This window comes from Salmo salar, chromosome ssa17 (assembly GCF_905237065.1).
Source record: "Salmo salar chromosome ssa17, Ssal_v3.1, whole genome shotgun sequence".
NCBI lineage: Eukaryota > Metazoa > Chordata > Actinopteri > Salmoniformes > Salmonidae > Salmo > Salmo salar.
In genome coordinates this window covers 81979504-82002527 of record NC_059458.1, presented here as the reverse complement: position 1 = coordinate 82002527, position 23024 = coordinate 81979504, and the positions used below count along the sequence as shown (strand labels likewise).

The 23024-nt window shown below is 45.7% G+C and overlaps 1 protein-coding gene and 1 pseudogene across 1 annotated transcript; both read right to left on the bottom strand.

Annotated features, from left to right (window-relative positions):
- LOC106599549 (fibroblast growth factor receptor substrate 2-like) overlaps window positions 1-17171 on the bottom strand; it is a 79641-nt pseudogene extending 62470 nt beyond the window's left edge.
- Window positions 17172-17451: 280 nt separating this feature from the next.
- Window positions 17452-22501, bottom strand: LOC106595659 (YEATS domain-containing protein 4). Its single transcript, XM_045700253.1, has 7 exons — window positions 22194-22501; window positions 21797-21916; window positions 21637-21703; window positions 21439-21533; window positions 20491-20580; window positions 20268-20355; window positions 17452-19752 (listed from the first exon to the last, which is right to left on the bottom strand). Exons 1-7 carry the CDS (start codon window positions 22242-22244, stop codon window positions 19583-19585), a joined length of 681 nt encoding a protein of 226 aa, XP_045556209.1. The 5' UTR covers window positions 22245-22501; the 3' UTR covers window positions 17452-19582.
- Between the last annotated feature and the right edge of the window lie 523 nt (window positions 22502-23024).

Here is a 23024-nt window from a genome sequence, read left to right as displayed (position 1 = left end):
TTTCTCTACCATAAGCCGCCTCTACCATTGTTTTAGAGAATTTGGCAGTACGTCCAACCCGGCCTCACAACCGCAGACCACATGTGTGGCTTTGTGTGGGCGAGCGGTTTGCTGGGTGACCCAAGGTGGCGGTGGGGTTATGGTATGGGCAGGCATAAGCTACGGACAACCAACACAATTGCATTTTAAATCGATGGCAATTTGAATGCACAGAAATACCGTGACGAGATCCTGAGGCCCATTGTCGTGCCATTCATCTGCAGCCATCACCTCATGTTTCAGCATGATAATGCACAGCCTCATGTCGCAAGGATCTGTACACAACTCCTGGAAGACATGTTACCCATTGAGCCTGTTTGGGATGCTCTGGATCGATGTGTATGACAGCGTGTACCAGTTCCCGCCACAATATCCAGCAACTTCGTACAGCCATTGAAGAGGAGTGGGACAACATTCCACAGGCCACAATTAACAACCTCATCAATCAACAGCCTGAGATGTGCTGCGCTGCATGAAGCAAAATGGTGGTCACACCAGATACTGACTGATTTCCTGCTCCATCAACAAATGCATATCTGTATTCCCAGTCATGTGAAATCCATAGATAGGGCCTAATGGATTTATTTCAATTGACTGATTTCCTTATTATGAACTGTAACTCAATAAAAAAATGTAATTGTTTCATGTTGAGTTTACATTTTTGTTCAGTATAGTTGACAAGTTGAATCAGGTGCGCCAACTCTGGAATAGTTCCAATACAAGGAACGGTGGGGGTCCGTCCCCGAGGTTTGAAAACACCTGTACGGTGTCCCCTCGGGGGTCTTGGTGGTCCTCTAAGCACCATGTAGGCCCTGTACTCCCACCACCTCAGTCACACAGGGAGGCATCGAAAAACCACTGACTGTCTGACTCACCAGCAGTGATTCAGCCTCCAGTTTGAGCTTGTTTACCGCTGCCCCGGAATACTTGTTTGTTTTTTGGGAGGCCAGAAACGGCAGGTCACTGCAGCTTCTTCTACAGTATATTAACTTAAAGGAGAGAGAGAGAGAGAGAGAGAGACAGAAAGACAGGGAGATAGAGAGAGAGAGCGACAGAGCGACAGCGATAGAGAGAGTCAGCGATAGAGAGAGACGGACAGAGCGATAGAGAGAGAGCGATAGAGAGAGACATACAGAGCGATAGAGAGAGAGCGATAGAGAGAGACATACAGAGCGATAGAGAGAGAGACATACAGCATAGAAAACGATACAGAGACGATAGACCATACAGACATATAGAGAGGCCAGCGATAGCGACGATAGAGCAGAGCGACAGCGATAGAGAGAGACAATACAGACGGAGATAGAGCATAGACACGGCGATAGCATAGAGAGAGAGCGATAGATACGCGACATAGCATAGAGCATATAGAGAGAAGCCATAGATAGAGAGCGACAGGCGATATAGAGAGACGCGTTCGATAGAGAGAGCGACAGCGATATAGAGAGAGAGAGGAGCATAGAGAGAGAGCGATAGAGAGAGACATACAGACAGAGCGATAGAGAGAGCCATATAGAGCAGAGAGATATATAGAGATATAGAGAGACATAGAGAGATAGAGAGAGAAAGAGAGAGAAAGAGAGAGAAAGAGAGAGAAAGAGAGAGAGAGAAGAGAGAGAGAGAGAGAGAGAGAGAGAAAGAGAGAGAGAGAGAGAGAGAAAGAGCGATAGAGAGAGAAAGAGAGAGAGCGATAGAGAGAGAGAGAGAGAGCGATAGAGAGAGAGAGAGAGAGAGAGAGAGAGAGAGAGACAGACAGACAGAGCAATAGAGAGAGAGACAGACAGAACGATAGAGAGAGAAAGCGATAGAAGAGAGAGAGAGAGACAGAGAGCGATAGAGAGAGAGAGAGAGAGAGAGAGAGAGAGCGATAGAGAGAGAGAGAGAGAGAGAGAGAGAGAGAGAGCGATAGAGAGAGAGACAGAAACAACTTTTGCTCTTTGTCTGTAAGAATGTACCGTGGTACGGTGGGGAATGTGAAAGCGTTAGTTCATTCTCTTGCTTACACAGAAGAACGCCTCTGCTCATAGGAATCTGCTGTGAGTGCTATTCCTCTAAACGTCTATTGGCTAAGACCTGAAATAGGTCGCTGGGTCTGCGTCCCAAACGGAACCCTATTTCCTTTATCGTGCACTACTTTTAACCAGAGCCCTATGGGAAAGGGAATAGGGTGCCATTCAGGGTGCAACCTCTTAGTCACATCTCATGTATAAACCTTTTACTGTATCTGCAATGGGGGGGGGGCTGTGAGCTAATTCAGTTCTAACTAAATGTTTATGTAAAAACAGAGGGAGCTAAAAACACGTGAGAAAATGAGTCAAGAACGGTCCACCACCCAAAGGACATCCAGCCAACTTTACACAACTGTGGGAAGCATTGGAGTCAACATGGGCCAGCATCCCTGTGGAACGCTTTCGACACCTTGTAGAGTCCATGACCCGACGAGCTGAAGCTGTTCTGAGGGGAAAAGGGGTGCAATATTAGGAAGGTGTTCTTAATGTTTTGTACACTCCGTGTACTCAATGAGTTAAGACAACGTGGCAATATACATGGGGTACCAGAACCAAGTCGATGTGCAGGGTTCGAGGTATTTGAGGTACATATGTCCATCCTTCCCCTGTAAAAACATTTATCAAGGTCAAGAATACAAGCCGTCAGTCTTTCTGGCCATTGAGAAATGTCCTATGTAATTACCAGTTGAGAGTCAGCAAGTTTCTCCCAGTCCGAGACACTATTTTCATTCAGCAGAGAGACAGAGAGAGAACTCTGACAATAACAACAAACTGTTTCAAAAAGCCCCCATAATATACTGAACAAAAATATAAAAACACAACATGCAATCATTTCAAACACTTTACTGAGTTACACTTCATATAAGGAAAAAATATATAATTATGTCCTAATCTATGGATTTCACATGACTGGGAATACAGATATGCTTCTGTTGGTCACAGATACAATACATGACCAAAAGTATGTGGACACCTGCTCATCAAACACCTCATTCCAAAATCATGGGCATTAATATGGAGTTGGTCCCCCTTTGCTGCTATAACAGCCTCCACTCTTCTGGGAAGGCTTTCCACTAGATGTTGGAACATTGCTGCTATAACAGCCTCCACTCTTCTGGGAAGGCTTTCCACTAGATGTTGGAACATTGCTGCTATAACAGCCTCCACTCTTCTGGGAAGGCTTTCCACTAGATGTTGGAACATTGCTGCTATAACAGCCTCCACTCTTCTGGGAAGGCTTTCCACTAGATGTTGGAACATTGCTGCTATAACAGCCTCCACTCTTCTGGGAAGGCTTTCCACTAGATGTTGGAACATTGCTGCTATAACAGCCTCCACTCTTCTGGGAAGGCTTTCCACTAGATGTTGGAACATTGCTGCTATAACAGTCTCCACTCTTCTGAGAAGGCTTTCCACTGGATGTTGGAACATTTCTGCGGGGACTTGCTTCCATTCAGTCACAAGAGCGTTAGTGAGGTCGGGCACTGATGTTGGGCGATTAGGGTTGGCTCGCAGTCAGCGTTCCAAATCATCCCAATGGTGTTCGATGGGGTTGAGGTCAGGGCTCTGTGCAGGCCAGTCAAGTTTTTCCACACCGATCTCAACAAACCATTTCTGTATGGACCTCGCTTTGTGCACGGGGGCATTGTCATGCTGAAACAGGAAAGGGCCTTCCCCAAACTGTTGCCACAAAGTTGGAAGCACAGAATCTTCTAGAATGTCATTGTATGCAGTAGCGTTAAGATTTCACTTCACTGGAACTAAGGGGCCTAGCCTGAACCATGAAAAACAGCCCCAGACCATTATTCCTCCTCCACCAAACTTTACAGTTGGCAGTATACATTGGAGCATGTAGCGTTCTCCTGACATCCACAAAGCCCAGATTCCAATGGCGGCGAGCTTTACACCACACCAGCCGACACTTGGCATTGCACATGGTGATCTTAGGCTTGTGTGAGGCTGCTCAGCCATGAAAACCTATTTCATGAAGTTCCTGACGAACAGCTCCTGACCAACAGTTCTTGTGCTGATGTTGCTTCCAGAGGCAGTTTGGAACTCGGTAGAGAGTGATGCAACCAAGGAGACTTTTTTTTTACACGCTATGGACTTCAGCACTCAGCGGTCCCGTTCTGTGAGCTTGTGTGACCTACCACTTCACGGCTGAGCCGTTGTTGCTCGCTCCTGGGCAGCTCTAACAAGACAGCAATTTGATGAACTGACTTGTTATGACGGTGCTAAGTTGAAAGTCACTGAGCTTTTCAGTAAGTCCATTCTACTGCCAATGTTTGTCTATGGAGATTGCATGGCTGTATCCTCAATTTTATACACCTATCAGCAACGGGTGTGGCCGAAATAGCCGAATCCACTAATTTGAAGGGGTGTCCATATACTTTTGTATATATAGTGTAACTTTAAAATATAAAATTGCCCCACAGTCACCATGGGGCCACTCTGTTTACTACGTTGACATCAGCAAACCACTCGTCCACACCACACACGCCGTCTGCCGTCTGCCCGGTTCAGTTGAAACCGGGATTCATCTGTGAAGAGCACACTTCTCCAGCGTGCCAGTGGCCAACGAAAGTCCGTTACGACACCCAACTGTAGTCAGGCCAAGACCCTGGTGAGGATGACGAGCACGCAGATGAGCTTCCCTGAGACGGTTTCTGACAGTTTGTGCAGAAATTCTTTGGTTGTGCAAACCCACAGTTTCATCAGCTGTCTGGGTGGCTGGTCTCAGACGATCCCGCAGGTGAAGAAGCCAGATGTGGAGGTCCTGGGCTGGCGTGGTTACACGTGGTCTACGGTTGTGAGGCTGGTTGGACGTACTACCAAATTCTCTAAAAAGACGTTGCAGGCGGCTTATGGTAGAGAAAATTAACATTCAATTATCTGGCAACAGCTCAGTTGGACATTAACGCAGTCAGCATTACAATTGCATGCTCCCTCAAAACTTGACACATCTGTGGCATTGTGTTTCAGTGGCCTTTTATTGTCCCCGGCACAAGGTGCACATGTGTAATGATCATGCTGTTTAATCAGATTATTGATATGCCACACCTGTCAGGTGGATGGATGATATTGGCAAAGTAGAAATGCTTACTGACAGGGATGTAAACACATTTGTGCAAAACATTTGAGAGAAATATGTTTTTTTTGTGCGTATGGAACATTTCTGGAAACTTTTATTTAATCTCATGAAACCAACACTTTACATGTTGTGTTTATATTTTTTTGTTCAGTATAAATAGTCTCACTTATCCGTCATCTTTCCCCTCCTCTTGAAAGCACAATATCACTCAGTACATAAAAAGAACACATTCTCTCTCCCAGACCCAGCTTCTGGGCCCTGTCCAATTTATGACATTTGGATTACATCCCAAATGGCACCCTATTCCTTGTATAGTGCACTACGTTTGACCAGAGCCCATAGGGAATAGGCTGCCATTTGGGATGCACTTTGTAGCAAGCGGCAGCACAGGCATTCCAACACACCAGTGGTGGAGGAGTGGGTTAGTATAACATTGGTTTCAACGTGAATGTCCTCTTACTATGAGGCCCGCTGTGGAATGAGTTCACTCTCTCACACACACTCACTCACTCACCCCTCCCTGGTTTACCAGTCTCTAGAGACCTAGTATTATGCTCAGAGGTCCCGTCAAGGGCCAGCCTCTTTCCTTTCTGAAATACCCCAGGCAGGATCAAAGCCCTGTGTCAGTCAGTCAGCCGTGGCCTGACATCTCTGTTAACCTTCAGGGAAGAATCTCAAATAAAATATCTAGCTATTTAATCATCCTACAAAGGGGTTCAATCTCTGGCTATTTGATCATTCTATACAGAGGTTTTGACCACGCTGTTGGATGATAGAGAGAGAAGCAAGTGTCACTTTTTGCACGATATGGAAATGGGAAAAATGCATGAACGATATGGAAATGGGGAAAAATGCATGAACGATATGGAAAAATGCATGTGAACGATATGGAAATGGAAAAACGCATGAACGATATGGAAAAACACAGGAACGATATGGAAATAGAAAAATGCATGAACGATATGGAAAAACGCATGAACGATATGGAAATGGAAAAACGCAGGAACGATATGGAAATGGAAAAACGCATGAACGATATGGAAATGGAAAAACGCATGAACGATATGGAAATGGAAAACGCATGAACGATATGGAAATGGAAAAACGCATGAACGATATGGAAAAAATGCATGAACGATATGGAAATGGAAAACGCATGAACGATATGAAAAAACGCATGAACGATATGGAAATGGAAAAACGCATGAACGATATGAAAAAAACGCATGAACGATATGGAAATGGAAAATGCATGAACGATATGAAAAGAAACGCATGAACGATATGGAAAAATGCATGAACGATATGGAAATGGAAAAACGCATGAACGATATGAAAAAATGCATGAACGATATGGAAATGGAAAAATGCATGAACGATATGGAAATGGAAAAATGCATGAACGATATGGAAATGGAAAAATGCATGAACGATATGGAAATGAAAAAATGCATGAACGATATGGAAATGGAAAAATGCATGAACGATATGGAAAAATGCATGAACGATATGGAAATGGAAAAACGCATGAACGATATGGAAATTGGAAAAACGCATGAACGATATGGAAATGGAAAAACGCATGAACGATATGAAAATGGAAAAACGCATGAACGATATGGAAATGGAAAAACGCATGAACGATATGGAAATGGAAAAACGCATGAACGATATGGAAATGGAAAAACGCATGAACGATATGGAAAAATGCATGAACGATATGGAAATGGAAAAACGCATGAACGATATGGAAATGGAAAAACGCATGAACGATATGGAAATGGAAAAACGCATGAACGATATGGAAATGGAAAAATGCATGAACGATATGGAAATGGAAAAACGCATGAACGATATGGAAATGGAAAAATGCATGAACGATATGGAAATGGAAAAATGCATGAACGATATGGAAATGGAAAATGCATGAACGATATGGAAATGGAAAAAACCCATGAACGATACGGAAATGGAAAAAACCCATGAACGATATGGAAAGAAATGCATGAACGATATGGAAATGGAAAAATGCATGAACGATATGGAAATGGAAAATGCATGAACGATATGGAAATGGAAAACGCATGAACGATATGGAAATGGAAAAACGCATGAACAATATGGAAATGGGAAATGCATGCAGGGGCATTCATGACTTGAGGTAGTAGTCTGAACTGGGATTTGATTTGAGCAACATGACCTTTCAGTTAGTTAATTGTTAGTTATATAAAAAGATGGAGTGAAAATGACATGGAAAACACCCAAGAAAGAAACGAGGATTCATTTGGCCATGGTGGTTCTAGCTGCATACCAACAGCATATTCTACCAGAGAGACCACACACACACACTACACACACACAACACCGTTTGATGATAGAAAAGTGTTGGGAGGATGCTTTCCTGTCTGGCACATTCGTGACAATGTGGTGTGTGTGTGTGTGTGTGTGTGTGTGTGTGTGTGTAAGAGTGAGACGCTCCGTCGGCTGAAACTGAGACGCCAAATATATTCACCCAGATTCTCTCACCAGGGAAGCATCTGCAGAAACGGAGAAGAGGAAAAAGCTGGGGGCAGGAGAAGAGGGGGCAAATTCATACTATTTGCTGTAATTTGTTTAGTCTTTAAAACTGGAGCCATTTCCTGGTTGTTTGAGAGCAGCGAGCCCAGAGCGACTCAGATCTTTCAAGCTGCAGTGTGTCTGGGTCTACACTGTTCATATCTATCAGACAGAAGTCAGGCAGGGCAGACCGACACAGGAGACCAGAGGCACAGGCTGTGTCCCCAAATGGAACCCTATTCACAATCCTTATATAGGACACATAGGACTCTGGTCAACAGTAGTGCACTATATAGGGAATAGGGCTCTGGTCAACAGTACTGTACTATAGAGGGAATAGGACTCTGGTCAACAGTATGGTACTATATAGGGAATAGGACTCTGGTCAACAGTATGGTACTATATAGGGAATAGGGCTCTGGTTAACAGTATAGTACTATATAGGGAATAGGGCTCTGGTCAACAGTACTGTACTATATAGGGAATAGGACTCTGGTCAACAGTATAGTACTATATAGGGAATAGGGCTCTGGTCAACAGTACTGTACTATATAGGGAATAGGACTCTGGTCAACAGTATAGTACTATATAGGGAATAGGGCTCTGGTCAACAGTACTGTACTATATAGGGAATAGGACTCTGGTCAACAGTATAGTACTATATAGGGAATAGGGCTCTGGTCAACAGTACTGTACTATATAGGGAATAGGACTCTGGTCAACAGTACTGTACTATATAGGGAATAGGGCTCTGGTCAACAGTACTGTACTATATAGGGAATAGGGCACTGGTTAACAGTAGTGTCTATATAGGGAATAGGGCTTTGGTCAACAGTAGTGCACTCACTATATAGTGAATAGGGTTTTGGTCTAAAGTAGTGCACTATATAGGGAATAGGGCTCTGGTCAACAGTAGTGCACTATATAGGGAATAGGGTTGAATTTGGGGACGCTAACCTAGTGTGCATAGCAGTGAGTGGAGTTGATCTGATGTAAATTGATACCAGGAGCTGGACAAGACTGTCCCCTGTCTAAATGTTGGGACTGTAACACATCCACTTTATTACATGATCCCATGTGGGAGCAGATGTTCCCTCACAGTAACCAGGGCCTGTGTTTACCTCTAGACTGTCTGCAGGTGGGGACAGGTTAGATCTACATGTAACCAGGGCCTGTGTTTACCTCTAGACTGTCTGCAGGTGGGGACAGGTTAGATCTACATGTAACCAGGGCCTGTGTTTACCTCTAGACTGTCTGCAGGTGGGGACAGGTTAGATCTACTTGTAACCAGGGCCTGTGTTTACCTCTAGACTGTCTGCAGGTGGGGTCAGGTTAGATCTACATGTAACCAGGGCCTGTGTTTACCTCTAGACTGTCTGCAGGTGGGGACAGGTTAGATCTACATGTAACCAGGGTAAATGACACAGCTCCATTTGAAGCAGACATTTCAACAGTGAGAAGCCACAGCTCCACACCAGCACTCTGGACAATCTGTGGTGGAGAGTTAGGCATTTAACATCTCCTTCCTTATCTATAGTGTGTGTGTGTGTGTGTGTGTGTGTGTGTGTGTGTGTGTGTGTGTGTGTGTGTGTGTGTGTGTGTGTGTGTGTGTGAGTGTGAGTGTGTGTGTGTAACAGATCAAGACTTTGTAGACAGCTATCAGGCATTACACAATCCGCCTGTCATGTCATGTATACACCAGCATCAGGACCCAGAGTCCCGTCATCCTCACCACCAGCATCAGGACCCAGAGTCCCGTCATCCTCACCACCAGCATCAGGACCCAGAGTCCCGTCATCCTCACCACCAGCATCAGGACCCAGAGTCCCGTCATCCTCACCACCAGCATCAGGACCCAGAGTCCCGTCATCCTCACCACCAGCATCAGGACCCAGAGTCCCGTCATCCTCACCACCAGCATCAGGACCCAGAGTCCCGTCATCCTCACCACCAGCATCAGGACCCAGAGTCCCGTCATCCTCACCACCAGCATCAGGACCCAGAGTCCCGTCATCCTCACCACCAGCATCAGGACCCAGAGTCCCGTCATCCTCACCACCAGCATCAGGACCCAGAGTCCCGTCATCCTCACCACCAGCATCAGGACCCAGAGTCCCGTCATCCTCACCACCAGCATCAGGACCCAGAGTCCCGTCATCCTCACCACCAGCATCAGGACCCAGAGTCCCGTCATCCTCACCACCAGCATCAGGACCCAGAGTCCCGTCATCCTCACCACCAGCATCAGGACCCAGAGTCCCGTCATCCTCACCACCAGCATCAGGACCCAGAGTCCCGTCATCCTCACCACCAGCATCAGGACCCAGAGTCCCGTCATCCTCACCACCAGCATCAGGACCCAGAGTCCCGTCATCCTCACCACCAGCATCAGGACCCAGAGTCCCGTCATCCTCACCACCAGCATCAGGACCCAGAGTCCCGTCATCCTCACCACCAGCATCAGGACCCAGAGTCCCGTCATCCTCACTCACCAGCATCAGGACCCAGAGTCCCGTCATCCTCACCACCAGCATCAGGACCCAGAGTCCCGTCATCCTCACCACCAGCATCAGGACCCAGAGTCCCGTCATCCTCACCACCAGCATCAGGACCCAGAGTCCCGTCATCCTCACCACCAGCATCAGGACCCAGAGTCCCGTCATCCTCACCACCAGCATCAGGACCCAGAGTCCCGTCATCCTCACCACCAGCATCAGGACCCAGAGTCCCGTCATCCTCACCACCAGCATCAGGACCCAGAGTCCCGTCATCCTCACCACCAGCATCAGGACCCAGAGTCCCGTCATCCTCACCACCAGCATCAGGACCCAGAGTCCCGTCATCCTCACCACCAGCATCAGGACCCAGAGTCCCGTCATCCTCACCACCAGCATCAGGACCCAGAGTCCCGTCATCCTCACCACCAGCATCAGGACCCAGAGTCCCGTCATCCTCACCACCAGCATCAGGACCCAGAGTCCCGTCATCCTCACCACCAGCATCAGGACCCAGAGTCCCGTCATCCTCACCACCAGCATCAGGACCCAGAGTCCCGTCATCCTCACCACCAGCATCAGGACCCAGAGTCCCGTCATCCTCACCACCAGCATCAGGACCCAGAGTCCCGTCATCCTCACCACCAGCATCAGGACCCAGAGTCCCGTCATCCTCACCACCAGCATCAGGACCCAGAGTCCCGTCATCCTCACCACCAGCATCAGGACCCAGAGTCCCGTCATCCTCACCACCAGCATCAGGACCCAGAGTCCCGTCATCCTCACCACCAGCATCAGGACCCAGAGTCCCGTCATCCTCACCACCAGCATCAGGACCCAGAGTCCCGTCATCCTCACCACCAGCATCAGGACCCAGAGTCCCGTCATCCTCACCACCAGCATCAGGACCCAGAGTCCCGTCATCCTCACCACCAGCATCAGGACCCAGAGTCCCGTCATCCTCACCACCAGCATCAGGACCCAGAGTCCCGTCATCCTCACCACCAGCATCAGGACCCAGAGTCCCGTCATCCTCACCACCAGCATCAGGACCCAGAGTCCCGTCATCCTCACCACCAGCATCAGGACCCAGAGTCCCGTCATCCTCACCACCAGCATCAGGACCCAGAGTCCCGTCATCCTCACCACCAGCATCAGGACCCAGAGTCCCGTCATCCTCACCACCAGCATCAGGACCCAGAGTCCCGTCATCCTCACCACCAGCATCAGGACCCAGAGTCCCGTCATCCTCACCACCAGCATCAGGACCCAGAGTCCCGTCATCCTCACCACCAGCATCAGGACCCAGAGTCCCGTCATCCTCACCACCAGCATCAGGACCCAGAGTCCCGTCATCCTCACCACCAGCATCAGGACCCAGAGTCCCGTCATCCTCACCACCAGCATCAGGACCCAGAGTCCCGTCATCCTCACCACCAGCATCAGGACCCAGAGTCCCGTCATCCTCACCACCAGCATCAGGACCCAGAGTCCCGTCATCCTCACCACCAGCATCAGGACCCAGAGTCCCGTCATCCTCACCACCAGCATCAGGACCCAGAGTCCCGTCATCCTCACCACCAGCATCAGGACCCAGAGTCCCGTCATCCTCACCACCAGCATCAGGACCCAGAGTCCCGTCATCCTCACCACCAGCATCAGGACCCAGAGTCCCGTCATCCTCAACACCAGCGGTGTGGTGGAGGGCCGTCATCCTCACCACCAGCGGTGTGGTGGAGGGCCGTCATCCTCACCACCAGCGGTGTGGTGGAGGGCCGTCATCCTCACCAATTTCCTTTATGTGTAAGAGGTGGTGGGAAAAAATGGCTGGAATTTCAGCCTGTTCGGGTGGCATGGAACTTCTGGCCCATATCATGACATCACAATGAGATCTGATTATAATAGACCAATGACTGTTCATCTGGGTCAGGAGGTGGCCTCTAGACCAGGGTTCCCCAACTGGTTCCCCAAACACCAGGAAATCAGCTCCAAGGGATTTTTATTTGGTCATCTGTTCCCAGGTATTCTCACCCATAATAGAGAAACACGTGATCGTATACAAAATGTAACCAAGATTTGAAATGATTATGTTACATTGAAATATTATATCTGTTTGGGCTTCTTGAGGTCAATTTGCAGTCTACTAATTATTTGTAATTATTGTTCCCCGACCATCCGCTCAAGACAATAATCATCCCGCGGCTCAATCTAATCTCTGCTCTAGACCATCCATCAGCCAATCAGGGCTCAATGTTGTGTCCTAACACCCACATGATCAGAATGAGCATTTCAAGGACCAAAGGAGTCTCGGGGAAATACAGAAATATATTTTGGCATTATTTTAATTAAAATAAAACACAATGATTTATTAGACATACAGTGATGATTAAAACTATATTGTTTAACCAAGACTGCATGGGCTCTTTAAAAGTCTAGGGAGCATTACTTTACTCACCCAACACAACGCTGACCAGAGTTCACTTCTATTTCTTTACTATATCACTTCTTACTACTTAAGATCACACAGAGACGGTCTGGGACAGACAGACGGACAGACAGTGATGAGGGGGGACAGACAGTGGTGAGGGGGGACAGACAGTGGTGAGGGGGGACAGACAGTGGTGAGGGGGGACAGACAGTGGTGAGGGGGGACAGACAGTGATGAGGGGGGACAGACAGTGATGAGGGGGGACAGACAGACAGACGGACAGACAGACAGACGACAGACAGACAGACAGACAGACAGACAGACAGACAGACAGACAGACAGACAGACAGACAGAGACCAGGTGGTTGCTTGATTCATTTTCATTATAAAAACTAACATTGATAAACACAAAACAAGTGCAGACGAAAGACAACGGTTGGAGACAGTCACAAAAACACTGAAGAGGTTATAACGGGCCTAATAACACTGTCCAGGTCTCCTCTATGTAGCACAATGTCCACTACCTACTAGGAGCTCCCATTCCCCACTCAGATAGCAGACATTTCCACTACCAGTGGTAACTCATGTAGTGGCAGAGAGAGACTCTATTCCTGTTGGTGTTTCATTGGTAGAATACAGTGAGTCTTCACAGCAAAGGCAGAGCCTACTGTGTGTGTGTGTGTGTGTGTGTGTGTGTGTGTGTGTGTGTGTGTGGAGCCAAGGACTCCCCTCTCTGGAGGGCGCTTGCTGACGCACGTTTACCGCTCCCATTAAACATTAACGCTGCTCAGGGAGAGAACCTCCACAACACGCCACCACACAGCCATTTACATGAATACTAGGGGGAAATAACAGGCTGAAATGATGCAGAAACACATCCTCCATGGGTACATGATGGAAAGGCTTTATGTTGTCACATTATTCTGACAGAGGATGATGCAGAAACACATCCTACACGGGTACATGATGGAAAGGCTTTATGTTGTCACATTATTCTGACAGAGGATGATGCAGAAACACATCCTACATGGGTACATGATGGAAAGGGCTTTATGTTGTCACATTATTCTGACAGAGGATGATGCAGAAACACATCCTCCATGGGTACATGATGGAAAGGGCTTTATGTTGTCACATTATTCTGACAGAGGATGATGCAGAAACACATCCTCCATGGGTACATGATGGAAAGGCTTTATGTTGTCAGATTATTCTGACAGAGGATGATGCAGAGAAGAGCATGGGAGTGTTTACATGAATGAGGATAAGAAAGACAGTTTACAAGAACTAACTATTAAATAGAGTAGAATTAGGATCCAGACAAGTCTTTCCTGGTAAGGTCAAGTGGTTAGGAGGAAAACCATGATGCCATTAAAGAGCTGGGTGACAGGTGTTGGGAGTTCCAGGTAATGGAATCAATAGCGTACAGTGTTCACTTCCCTGCTGTGCAGGAAGCAAAGCGGTGTGCATCTGGAGGGTTAGGAGTACTAAGTGCCAGTGGATGGCGTCAGAAAGCACGTCAAATGTTGTTAACGGACAATTAGCCCCATCATAAAGGAAGTGTTGACTCATTAGACAAACAGTAGGGACGAGATCGTCCGCCCTCAGGAGGAGAGAGAGAGAGAGAGAGAGAGAGAGAGGGATGGAGAGAGAGAGAGAGAGAGAGAAAGAGAAAGATAGAAAGGTAAAGAAAGAGAGAGAGAAAGGGAGATAAAAGAGAGGGAAGGGTAAAGAGAGAGAGAGAGAAAGGGAGATAAAAGAGAGGGAAGGGTAAAGAGAGAGAGAGAGAAAGGGAGATAAAAGAGAGGGAAGGGTAAAGAAGGAGATAAAGAGGGTAGAGAGAGAAAGGGAGATAAAAGAGAGGGAAGGGTAAAAAGAGAGAGAGAAAGGGAGATAAAAGAGAGAGAAGGGTAAAGAGAGAGAGAGAGAAAGGGAAAAAGCTGGAGAGCTTCTGATTGACACTTAAGAGGGTATGATTCTACAGAAGACACATCCCATATTTGGAGCTGAAAGTGTTTATAGTGGGTGTTGTGCTAGTTTAAACCATCTGTCTGCACAAAGTTTCCCCCCCAAAGCGTTGCACTCAGTAACACGTACCACCATGTCAAGCTGACCCTCGGGACTGGAGAGAGGGAGTTGAATGATTTGAATAACGAGCAATAATAACCAGCATTGTCTCACAGATACACAGTTCAGATGACAGAGGGGGCAAACACCGACCAAGTCATTTAAAAAATGACTGGTAAAAAAACACTGATGACCTCAAGGCTTCACATTTAACATGTTGTCCTGGCTGGAAAAGTCAACCATCAACCCTCACCAACCAATCGCAGATGAAAGTGCAGTTCAGTAGAACATACAGGAGAAATAATCCATTCAACCCCTTGGTCTTTTCTTTGTCTATAGATGAGTTTGACACATTGCTAAGACCAGACTTGTTATCACTGTCCTGATGTGACGGCAGACAGACAAGAACATAACAGCTTCTATACTGCCCTTCCTACCACATCAGTCCACTCTGACTGCCTTTTTCTGAGGGCTGCGTTGTAAATAGCAGGTATGATTGACAGGTAATGGAGTGACTGGGGCGTACATATTAAGTGAGTGCCAAAGTGAACCAGTCATTACGTACTTTAACTTGACAGAGTCAATAGCCTGGTCCAGGGTGTAACGTCTTAGTTGGTTAGAAATCCGTACCTTTGTGTTAGGATCATCTGAGTAAAGTGCATGAACACATTTCCTAGCCATCCCGACAGAAGTAAGCCACTCACACTGAGTAAACTCATTGACGACATCATGGAAAACATTACCACTAACAACCACAGCTAACAAACGGTCACTGCAAACAAACAAAACTCTTTACAAACTTACATTTCAATTGACTGACACTTAGCTGACTTATCAGAGGTGTTATGTGCTCGTTGTTCAACTCTGTAGCTATGCGGATCAATAAAACAAGATAGATGTCATTTGGTATGGAAACAGAACATGTAATGCGATCAGTCTAACACTATAAAACAGGTGACTACTCTGTGGTTGATTTAGTTATAGCAATATGATTTTAGCTATTCAGTTTCCTATGTTTGTATTGAAACCACTGGTAGTGTTGCGCGGAATGTTTGCTCTGGTTATTGTGGTTTAGCTGCTAGCGTACAGTAGCTGGATAAAATTAAATACAATTGTGGGGCCATAAAAATAAGCGATTATAACACATGCTCGTTCTTATCTTCCCATAGAAGAGCAAACCTAATACATTCGCTAGTAAGCTACATTTATATTATATAATAGTTAGTTACTCTACCTCGCAAACTAATATAATTAGCCAGCTAGTCACTTCTACGTGATAATCAAACAGGAATCAAATGATATTTCAACAAACAGGAATCAAAAGACAGATGGGCTAGTTGGCGAGGAATACAAAATAGCATGCAAGTTTAGGAAATACTTACAGAGGAAAAGCTTCGTGGGTAAACCAGAGATGTATTTCGGGAAATATTGCCACGAATCCCTTGTTTTTGTGTTTAGGAAAGTTTTTAAATCCCTTCTCCTCACTGTTACAACCATCAGCAGCCCACATCAAAGTGCTTCACACTCCCGTCCCTCCTCCGATCTGTCGCCCCGCAAAAAATCACTTTACGAACGTGACCAATGTGGCACTTTATCAGCCAGTAAATGTTATATACAGCTCCCTCTCTGACTTCCGACCTTGTTTTCTGTCCGTTTTGAAAATACCTAGTAACTAGTTAGGCGTGCTGAAGTTGTTCTGGCTGTCGCCCTGTCTTGTTGCAGTAAATCGCTCCCTCGCCCAGCAGCTCTCTCCAGCAGGCAGCTCCCCTCCCCGAGCTCAGGCAGTGCAGTGCCTCGATCTCGTCCCGAACACGCCAGTATCCCTAGACTGCATCCGGGTCGGGTCGCAGTCAAATCCTTTTCAAAGTTTATTTCTTGCAAAAAAGTATTATATCTTCTTTGAAAGCCTTACTATTCTCTTCCGCTTATAAGCAGTAACTAACTAACTTATAGTAGACAGGGAATAGTCAGTCAGAGCCTGGGATTTCCAGAACGGCACCAAATTGACAAAGGACCCAGACAGTAGGCTACATTACAAGTGGGCCTTAGTGAGCGCATGCCAGTGTAAAGCTTGAGGATATTTCTAAACGCTGGAATATAAACAAGCATTCCTTCCAGAGCTCAGCGTCTATTTATTTAATGTCTGATCTTTGTAGGATCAGAGTCCAGGGCAGCCTCTGCATGCATGGAATGATTTATCTCCCTGTGTATGTGAAAGAGAGAGAGTCCTTGTATAGTTTTTGTGCCTGTGGTCAGTTGAATATGTGCATATTTAACAAGTCAGCCTAACAATAGATGACTAGGTCTCCATAGAACCAATGATGGACAAGATGGGGAGATTACAGGACTGGCCTGCATCATCCCAAATCACATCCTATTCCCTATGTAGATCACTACTTTTGACCAAGAGCCCCAGAAATAGTGCACTATAAAGGGAATAGGGTACCATTTGGGATGTCACATGGATGCTTCAAGCTGTCCCAGATCAGTTACTATTATACCTCTTGTGTACTTACCAAACACTGTAATCACATGGCTCTCCCTTTTCAATGTCTGAGAAATAGTGTAATTCAGTGTTACGTTATGGTGCGTTCATCAAGGCAGAGAGGGAAAGAGAGTGAGAGACCTCTGTGGAGATGATGTGGGTTAAGGGCCACACAATCTGTTCAGTTGTCCCCTCTAACTAACTCTAGTGGTATTCTGTGTTTTGAAGACAAGAATCTGAAATGAGTTGGCCATCTACTAAACTCCCTGCAGCATTCAACATATATTAGATTTAGATTTTACTAGGGAATTCGTTTTCATTAAAAAAAATACAATGACAATTGAAGTGAAATGCAGAATTAAGGAATGCTGTTCAATATGTAATAATACAATACACTATTAATGCTGCTATGCACATGTTGATGGAAAAAGCCCCTGCCCTTCTTCACTCACATGTTGTTGATGGAAAAAGCCCCTGCCCTTCTTCACTCACATGTTGTTGATGCAAAAAGCCCCTGCCCTTCTTCACTCACATGTTGTTGATGGAAAAAGCCCCTGCCCTTCTTCACTCACATGTTGTTGATGCAAAAAGCCCCTGCCCTTCTTCACTCACATGTTGTTGATGCAAAAAGCCCCTGCCCTTCTTCACTCACATGTTGTTGATGCAAAAAGCCCCTGCCCTTCTTCACTCACATGTTGTTGATGCAAAAAGCCCCTGCCCTTCTTCACTCACATGTTGTTGATGCAAAAAGCCCCTGCCCTTCTTCACTCACATGTTGTTGATGCAAAAAGCCCCTGCCCTTCTTCACTCACATGTTGTTGATGCAAAAAGCCCCTGCCCTTCTTCACTCACATGTTGTTGATGCAAAAAGCCCCTGCCCTTCTTCACTCACATGTTGTTGATGGAAAAAGCCCCTGCCCTTCTTCACTCACATGTTTTTTCTAATTGTTGCCACCTCCCTCTTCCAATACAAACAATTGTTGCCACCTCCCTCTTCCAATACAAACAATTGTTGCCACCTCCCTCTTCCAATACAAACAATTGTTGCCACCTCCCTCTTCCAATACAAACAATTGTTGCCACCTCCCTCTTCCAATACAAACAATTGTTGCCACCTCCCTCTTCCAATAAACATCTGCCCATCACCTCTCTCTAGTGGTGGTGGAAGGATAATGCAGAGGCTGTATATCCATTAAACATGACAGCGCTCCGGTCTCCTTACAAGGAAAGCAACAGTTTAACGCTCTCCAACAGAAATGAACATGTCTGCTGCCGTTCTCTATCCTTTATCTAAATGGTGATCAAGACCTGAACTCCTATCAAAAGGGTTGACACATGTATTGATACTGAGATAGTTGGCAATGGCATGTCCAGGATTTACAGATGTGTTGAAGAGATCAATCTTCGACAAAACAATCATCTGCAAATAACCCTGAAGAGCATCTGTAACACATGTTTCATCCATCAGTTCTACGGTCGCGTTCTAATCATTTTGTACATAGGAGAAATCAAAGAAAAACTGGTTTGAGTTTTACATAAAAATTACATTCAAAAAACAGAAGCACAAAACCTATTCACATTCAGACCAGTCTACCAAAATGTGACTTGTTGCACTGAGAGCCATCTGTGGTAAATCTGAGTTGAACTGAGATGGAGAGAAACTAACATTGATTATCTTCAGTTTTCTTGTTATGTACATGATCATATAAAACCATTCTGCTAGGCAGTGTTAAGTCTGGAATTCAAACTGAATACCTCTACATTTCTCTATTGTTAGTGCAATGTTACGTCATCCATAACAATGATGTTGAGGTCCTCTGTCAGGGTGAGCATGGTGCTAGTAATGCCAGGATAGTGGAGTCCATTCCAGGGACCACCCGTACCACAAATGTACGCACGCATGACTAAGTCACTTTGGATGAAAACATCTGAGAAATGGCAGATATTATATTATAGAATTAAACAATCATAAAACGGAGATATTCTGTGTGGATTCCAGACGAGGGCAATTCCAAATCCATCCCTAGCCCCTCCTCCCTAGCACCTCCATTTGCTCTGAAGGGGTTGGATAGCTGGAAGAAAAAAGGCGTAAACTCCATCCAGCCTATCAGAAATCAGAAGACAAGGTGAGTCACAAGTACCATATTGCATCCACCTATACAAACCCTTCAGATCTACAGGGGTGCCTAGGGAAGATGGCCTATAGGTTGATTTGGAATTTAGGGTGTTTCTCAATTGTATATCTATGATTCATTGTGTCCTCTCTCATCTCCTTCTCAGAACACATAGGAAGAGAAGATCCAAGGCAAGGAACCTCACATCTTGTGTTCCAATGAGTTTTGAGAAGGATGCAAGGAGAGAAGGTATGAGGAATCAAGAAAATACAATTGAGATTCACCCAGTGTGTGTATATCAGTGGTCTTTGATCTGGTCCTCCTCCTCCAGCTTGCGTATCTCTCCCTTCAGGAAGTTGATGGTCTCTCTGCTGGCCTTCAGTCTATCCTTCAGGTCTGTGATCTCCTGACTGGTCTTCTTCTTCGCTGCTTCCAGCTTCTCCCGCGTCCGCAGCTCCAGCTCCGCAACTACAGACACAGGAAGGAATGGTCAGTCACCAGTGATAGTGTCCACTCAGCACTGCACAGTGGTGGCACTGAACAATGAGGATAAAGACATTGGGTTTTATTGGCTGCCTTTACATAGGCAGTCCAATTCTGATCTTAATGGCAAAGGATCTGATCTGTCAAAAGACCAATAATTGGGCATAAAATCAGAACTGGGCTGCCTTTGTAAACGCAGCCATCAACTTTTAATCTAAGCCCATACTGCAGGATTCCCCAACTGGTGACCCGCTGGCCGAATTTACACCGCGCTGGTTTTATTAGGCTCCCCAAGTTTTCAGACCAGCCTCTTAAGAAAAAAGAAATAAATCGGCCAGCGGCTGAATCTAGTTGATGATGTCTATAATTTGAATTGAAACACATTTGCCTGACGAGGGTTAAAAAGGCATTGCTAGATACAGTAGTTACAATATAAATCTACAGGTACTAAATGTACAGGTCTGTTACTGAACTGTATGGGAAAAGTGTGTGCTACTCACACTCAGTCTCGTGCTTATAGGCCCCCAGGGTCAGTTGTCTAGAGGTGCTAAGGAGCTGCTGCATCATGGCTGTGGGGTCCTGGAAGATCTGAGAGGAACAGGAAGGACAGAGAGTTGAGACGGGCCTCTCTGGTTTCTTTCCTCACCTTGCACCTTGTTCCACTTCGCTTCTCATGTCCTCTTTGGTTCACTGTTTGAAAAATAAATAAATAAAATCTCTCACCATTTCATCATAGAATTCAGAGACCACTGTCTTCTTGGGCATGGCACTGGAGTCTGACTGGAAGAGCTTCAGTAGGTGGTAGAGAGTCACCTGTAGACAGACAGACAAACAGACTATCATGTAACTGGGGGAAGAGGGTCACCTGTAGACAGACTGACAGACTGACAGACTATCATGTAACTGGGGGAAGAGGGTCACCTGTAGACAGACAGACAGACAGACAGACAGACAGACAGACAGACAGACAGACAGACAGACAGACAGACAGACAGACAGTAACAGGGTAACAGTAGACCTTAGACTGACTGACAGACTATCATGTAACTGGGGGAAGAGGGTCACCTGTAGACAGACTGACAGACAGACTATCATGTAACTGGGGGAAGAGGGTCACCTGTAGACAGACTGACAGACAGACTATCATGTAACTGGGGGAAGAGGGTCACCTGTAGACAGACTGACAGACAGACTATCATGTAACTGGGGGAAGAGGGTCACCTGTAGACAGACTGACAGACAGACTATCATGTAACTGGGGGAAGAGGGTCACCTGTAGACAGACTGACAGACAGACTATCATGTAACTGGGGGAAGAGGGTCACCTGTAGACAGACTGACAGACAGACAGACAGACAGACAGACAGACAGACAGACAGACAGACAGACAGACAGACAGACAGACAATCATGTAACTGGGGGAAGAGGGTCATAAAAAATAATGTAATTGTACAATGAAAATGTAGTCTCAAGTCCACTGTTATTAAGCTATTGTTTTACAATTTTAATGAGTCCTAATTTAGAAAACGTATTGTGTTTTTATCTCTCACCTTCCTATTATTTTATTGTGTTAAACACTCTGAAATTCATCCTCTTGTTAAAAAAAGGTGCTATATTAATAAAGATTGATGTGAATGAGGTCCCTAAATGACATCGTAGAGCACCACTCACCGGCCTCTCATTGGGGTCGATGAAAAATATCTTGATGATGATCTCAAACTCTCCCCAGCCCGTCTCTGTGATCTCGTACGGAGGCTTGGTCACGACTACAGCGGATCAGAAAGAGAACACCATCAGGTCTCCATGAGCCCTACATTCATGACAAATTACATCACTGTTAATACTGGATACATTACGAACTTGACTTACCTCTGAGTGGATTCACATAACTTTCATGTAGCTTGAACTGTATTTTCTTCACATATGCAGACATATCCTGGAATATAATTGGGTCAGGTCAATACTGTGGTTATCCAATGAGACCTTGAAGTCAACACCATCCATTTTCCAAGATTACAGTTGAGTTTACCTCGTTTCTGTATGGTTTCACATACACAGACCATTGGTGAGTGTGACCATCCTCCTCTCGCTTCTTTCCAAAATACCGAGCAACGTTTCCGAATACGATGGGTTTGACGATCGTAACACCCTGTGGATAACAGACAAATGATGTTTTCTGCAACATCATGCAGATCAATGATGATAATAATATGGTGAACCGGCTAGCATAGACAGTAAGAAGAGATGCGGTTTGTTGCCTGCCTTCCAACCGCGTCTTCACAAGCACTTTACTGACACGCTTCCATAGACTTATTAAACATTAAATATCATATAATTAGGTAACACAGTTAGTCAATTTGTCTCTTATTAACATAGAACTTTTGTATAGTTACCGGTATCAAATATTATTGACATCCGTCCCCTACCTTCACTCTACCCCCGGAATCTGGTCCAAATTCAGCCATCCTTTTAAACATAGTATAGAGACTAGAAAGTCACGTTAAACTCGTATATGTCACTATAGGACTCTTGCGGTAGTGATTTGGGATGTGTCATTTAATAAGATTGCCATTAAATCTATGAAAACAACACGATTTTACATTGTACACATTTCAAATTGCCAGCCAAACAAGCACCGGAAGTACGTTACATTGTTCGTGGTCCGATGTGAACACGGGAAACAGTCAGATGTTCTGCTTTGTGCGCCTAAAATGTCTTTTTTTAAGCTGCCACCCCAAACATTGCCGTTGTATTACAATAATACAACGGCAATGTTTGGGGTGGCAGCTTACAAAAATACATTTTAGGCGCTTTTAAGAAGGCATTATGAAGGCCCCTGGGCTACATGGTGTGTGCATTGATCAGTTTAGTGAAGTATGAAATGGGAAAGTTCCCGATAAGCAGCCGGTGCGTGTCATAGGAGTGTTCCGTTTGTGGCCGTTGCCGGTTGCCCGTCCAGTAGTCTGCTGTCTAGTTGGGGGGAGCCAGTCTGCAAACAGAGTTCTGCAGGGATTTAGCAAATGTCAGGCAGATCTGCTCCCGTTTGCTCTCCCAGGACATGATTCCGAGGGCTTCCCCGGTAGCTGGTTAACGACCCGTCCCGAATTATTCTGCAGACTCTCTTCTGGACACGACTCAGGGTTCGAGTGATCGAAGATAGGACATTTATACATAATCCCACATGCTGACGTCCACATCGGCTACTGAAATTAATAAAAGGTATATTTATAAACATGTGTCTGTGAGCCAAGGCTTCG

Coding starts and splice junctions, on each gene's coding strand:
- LOC106595659 (XM_045700253.1), bottom strand. CDS start 22,244: ATGTTTAAAAGGATGGCTGAATTTGGACCAGATTCCGGGGGTAGAGTG. Junction 21,917..22,193: donor ATTCCGGGGGTAGAGTGAAG/GTAGGGGACGGA, acceptor TGTTATCCACAG/GGTGTTACGATCGTCAAACC. Junction 19,753..20,267: donor CTATAAGCACGAGACTGAGT/GTGAGTAGCACA, acceptor CTGTGTCTGTAG/TTGCGGAGCTGGAGCTGCGG.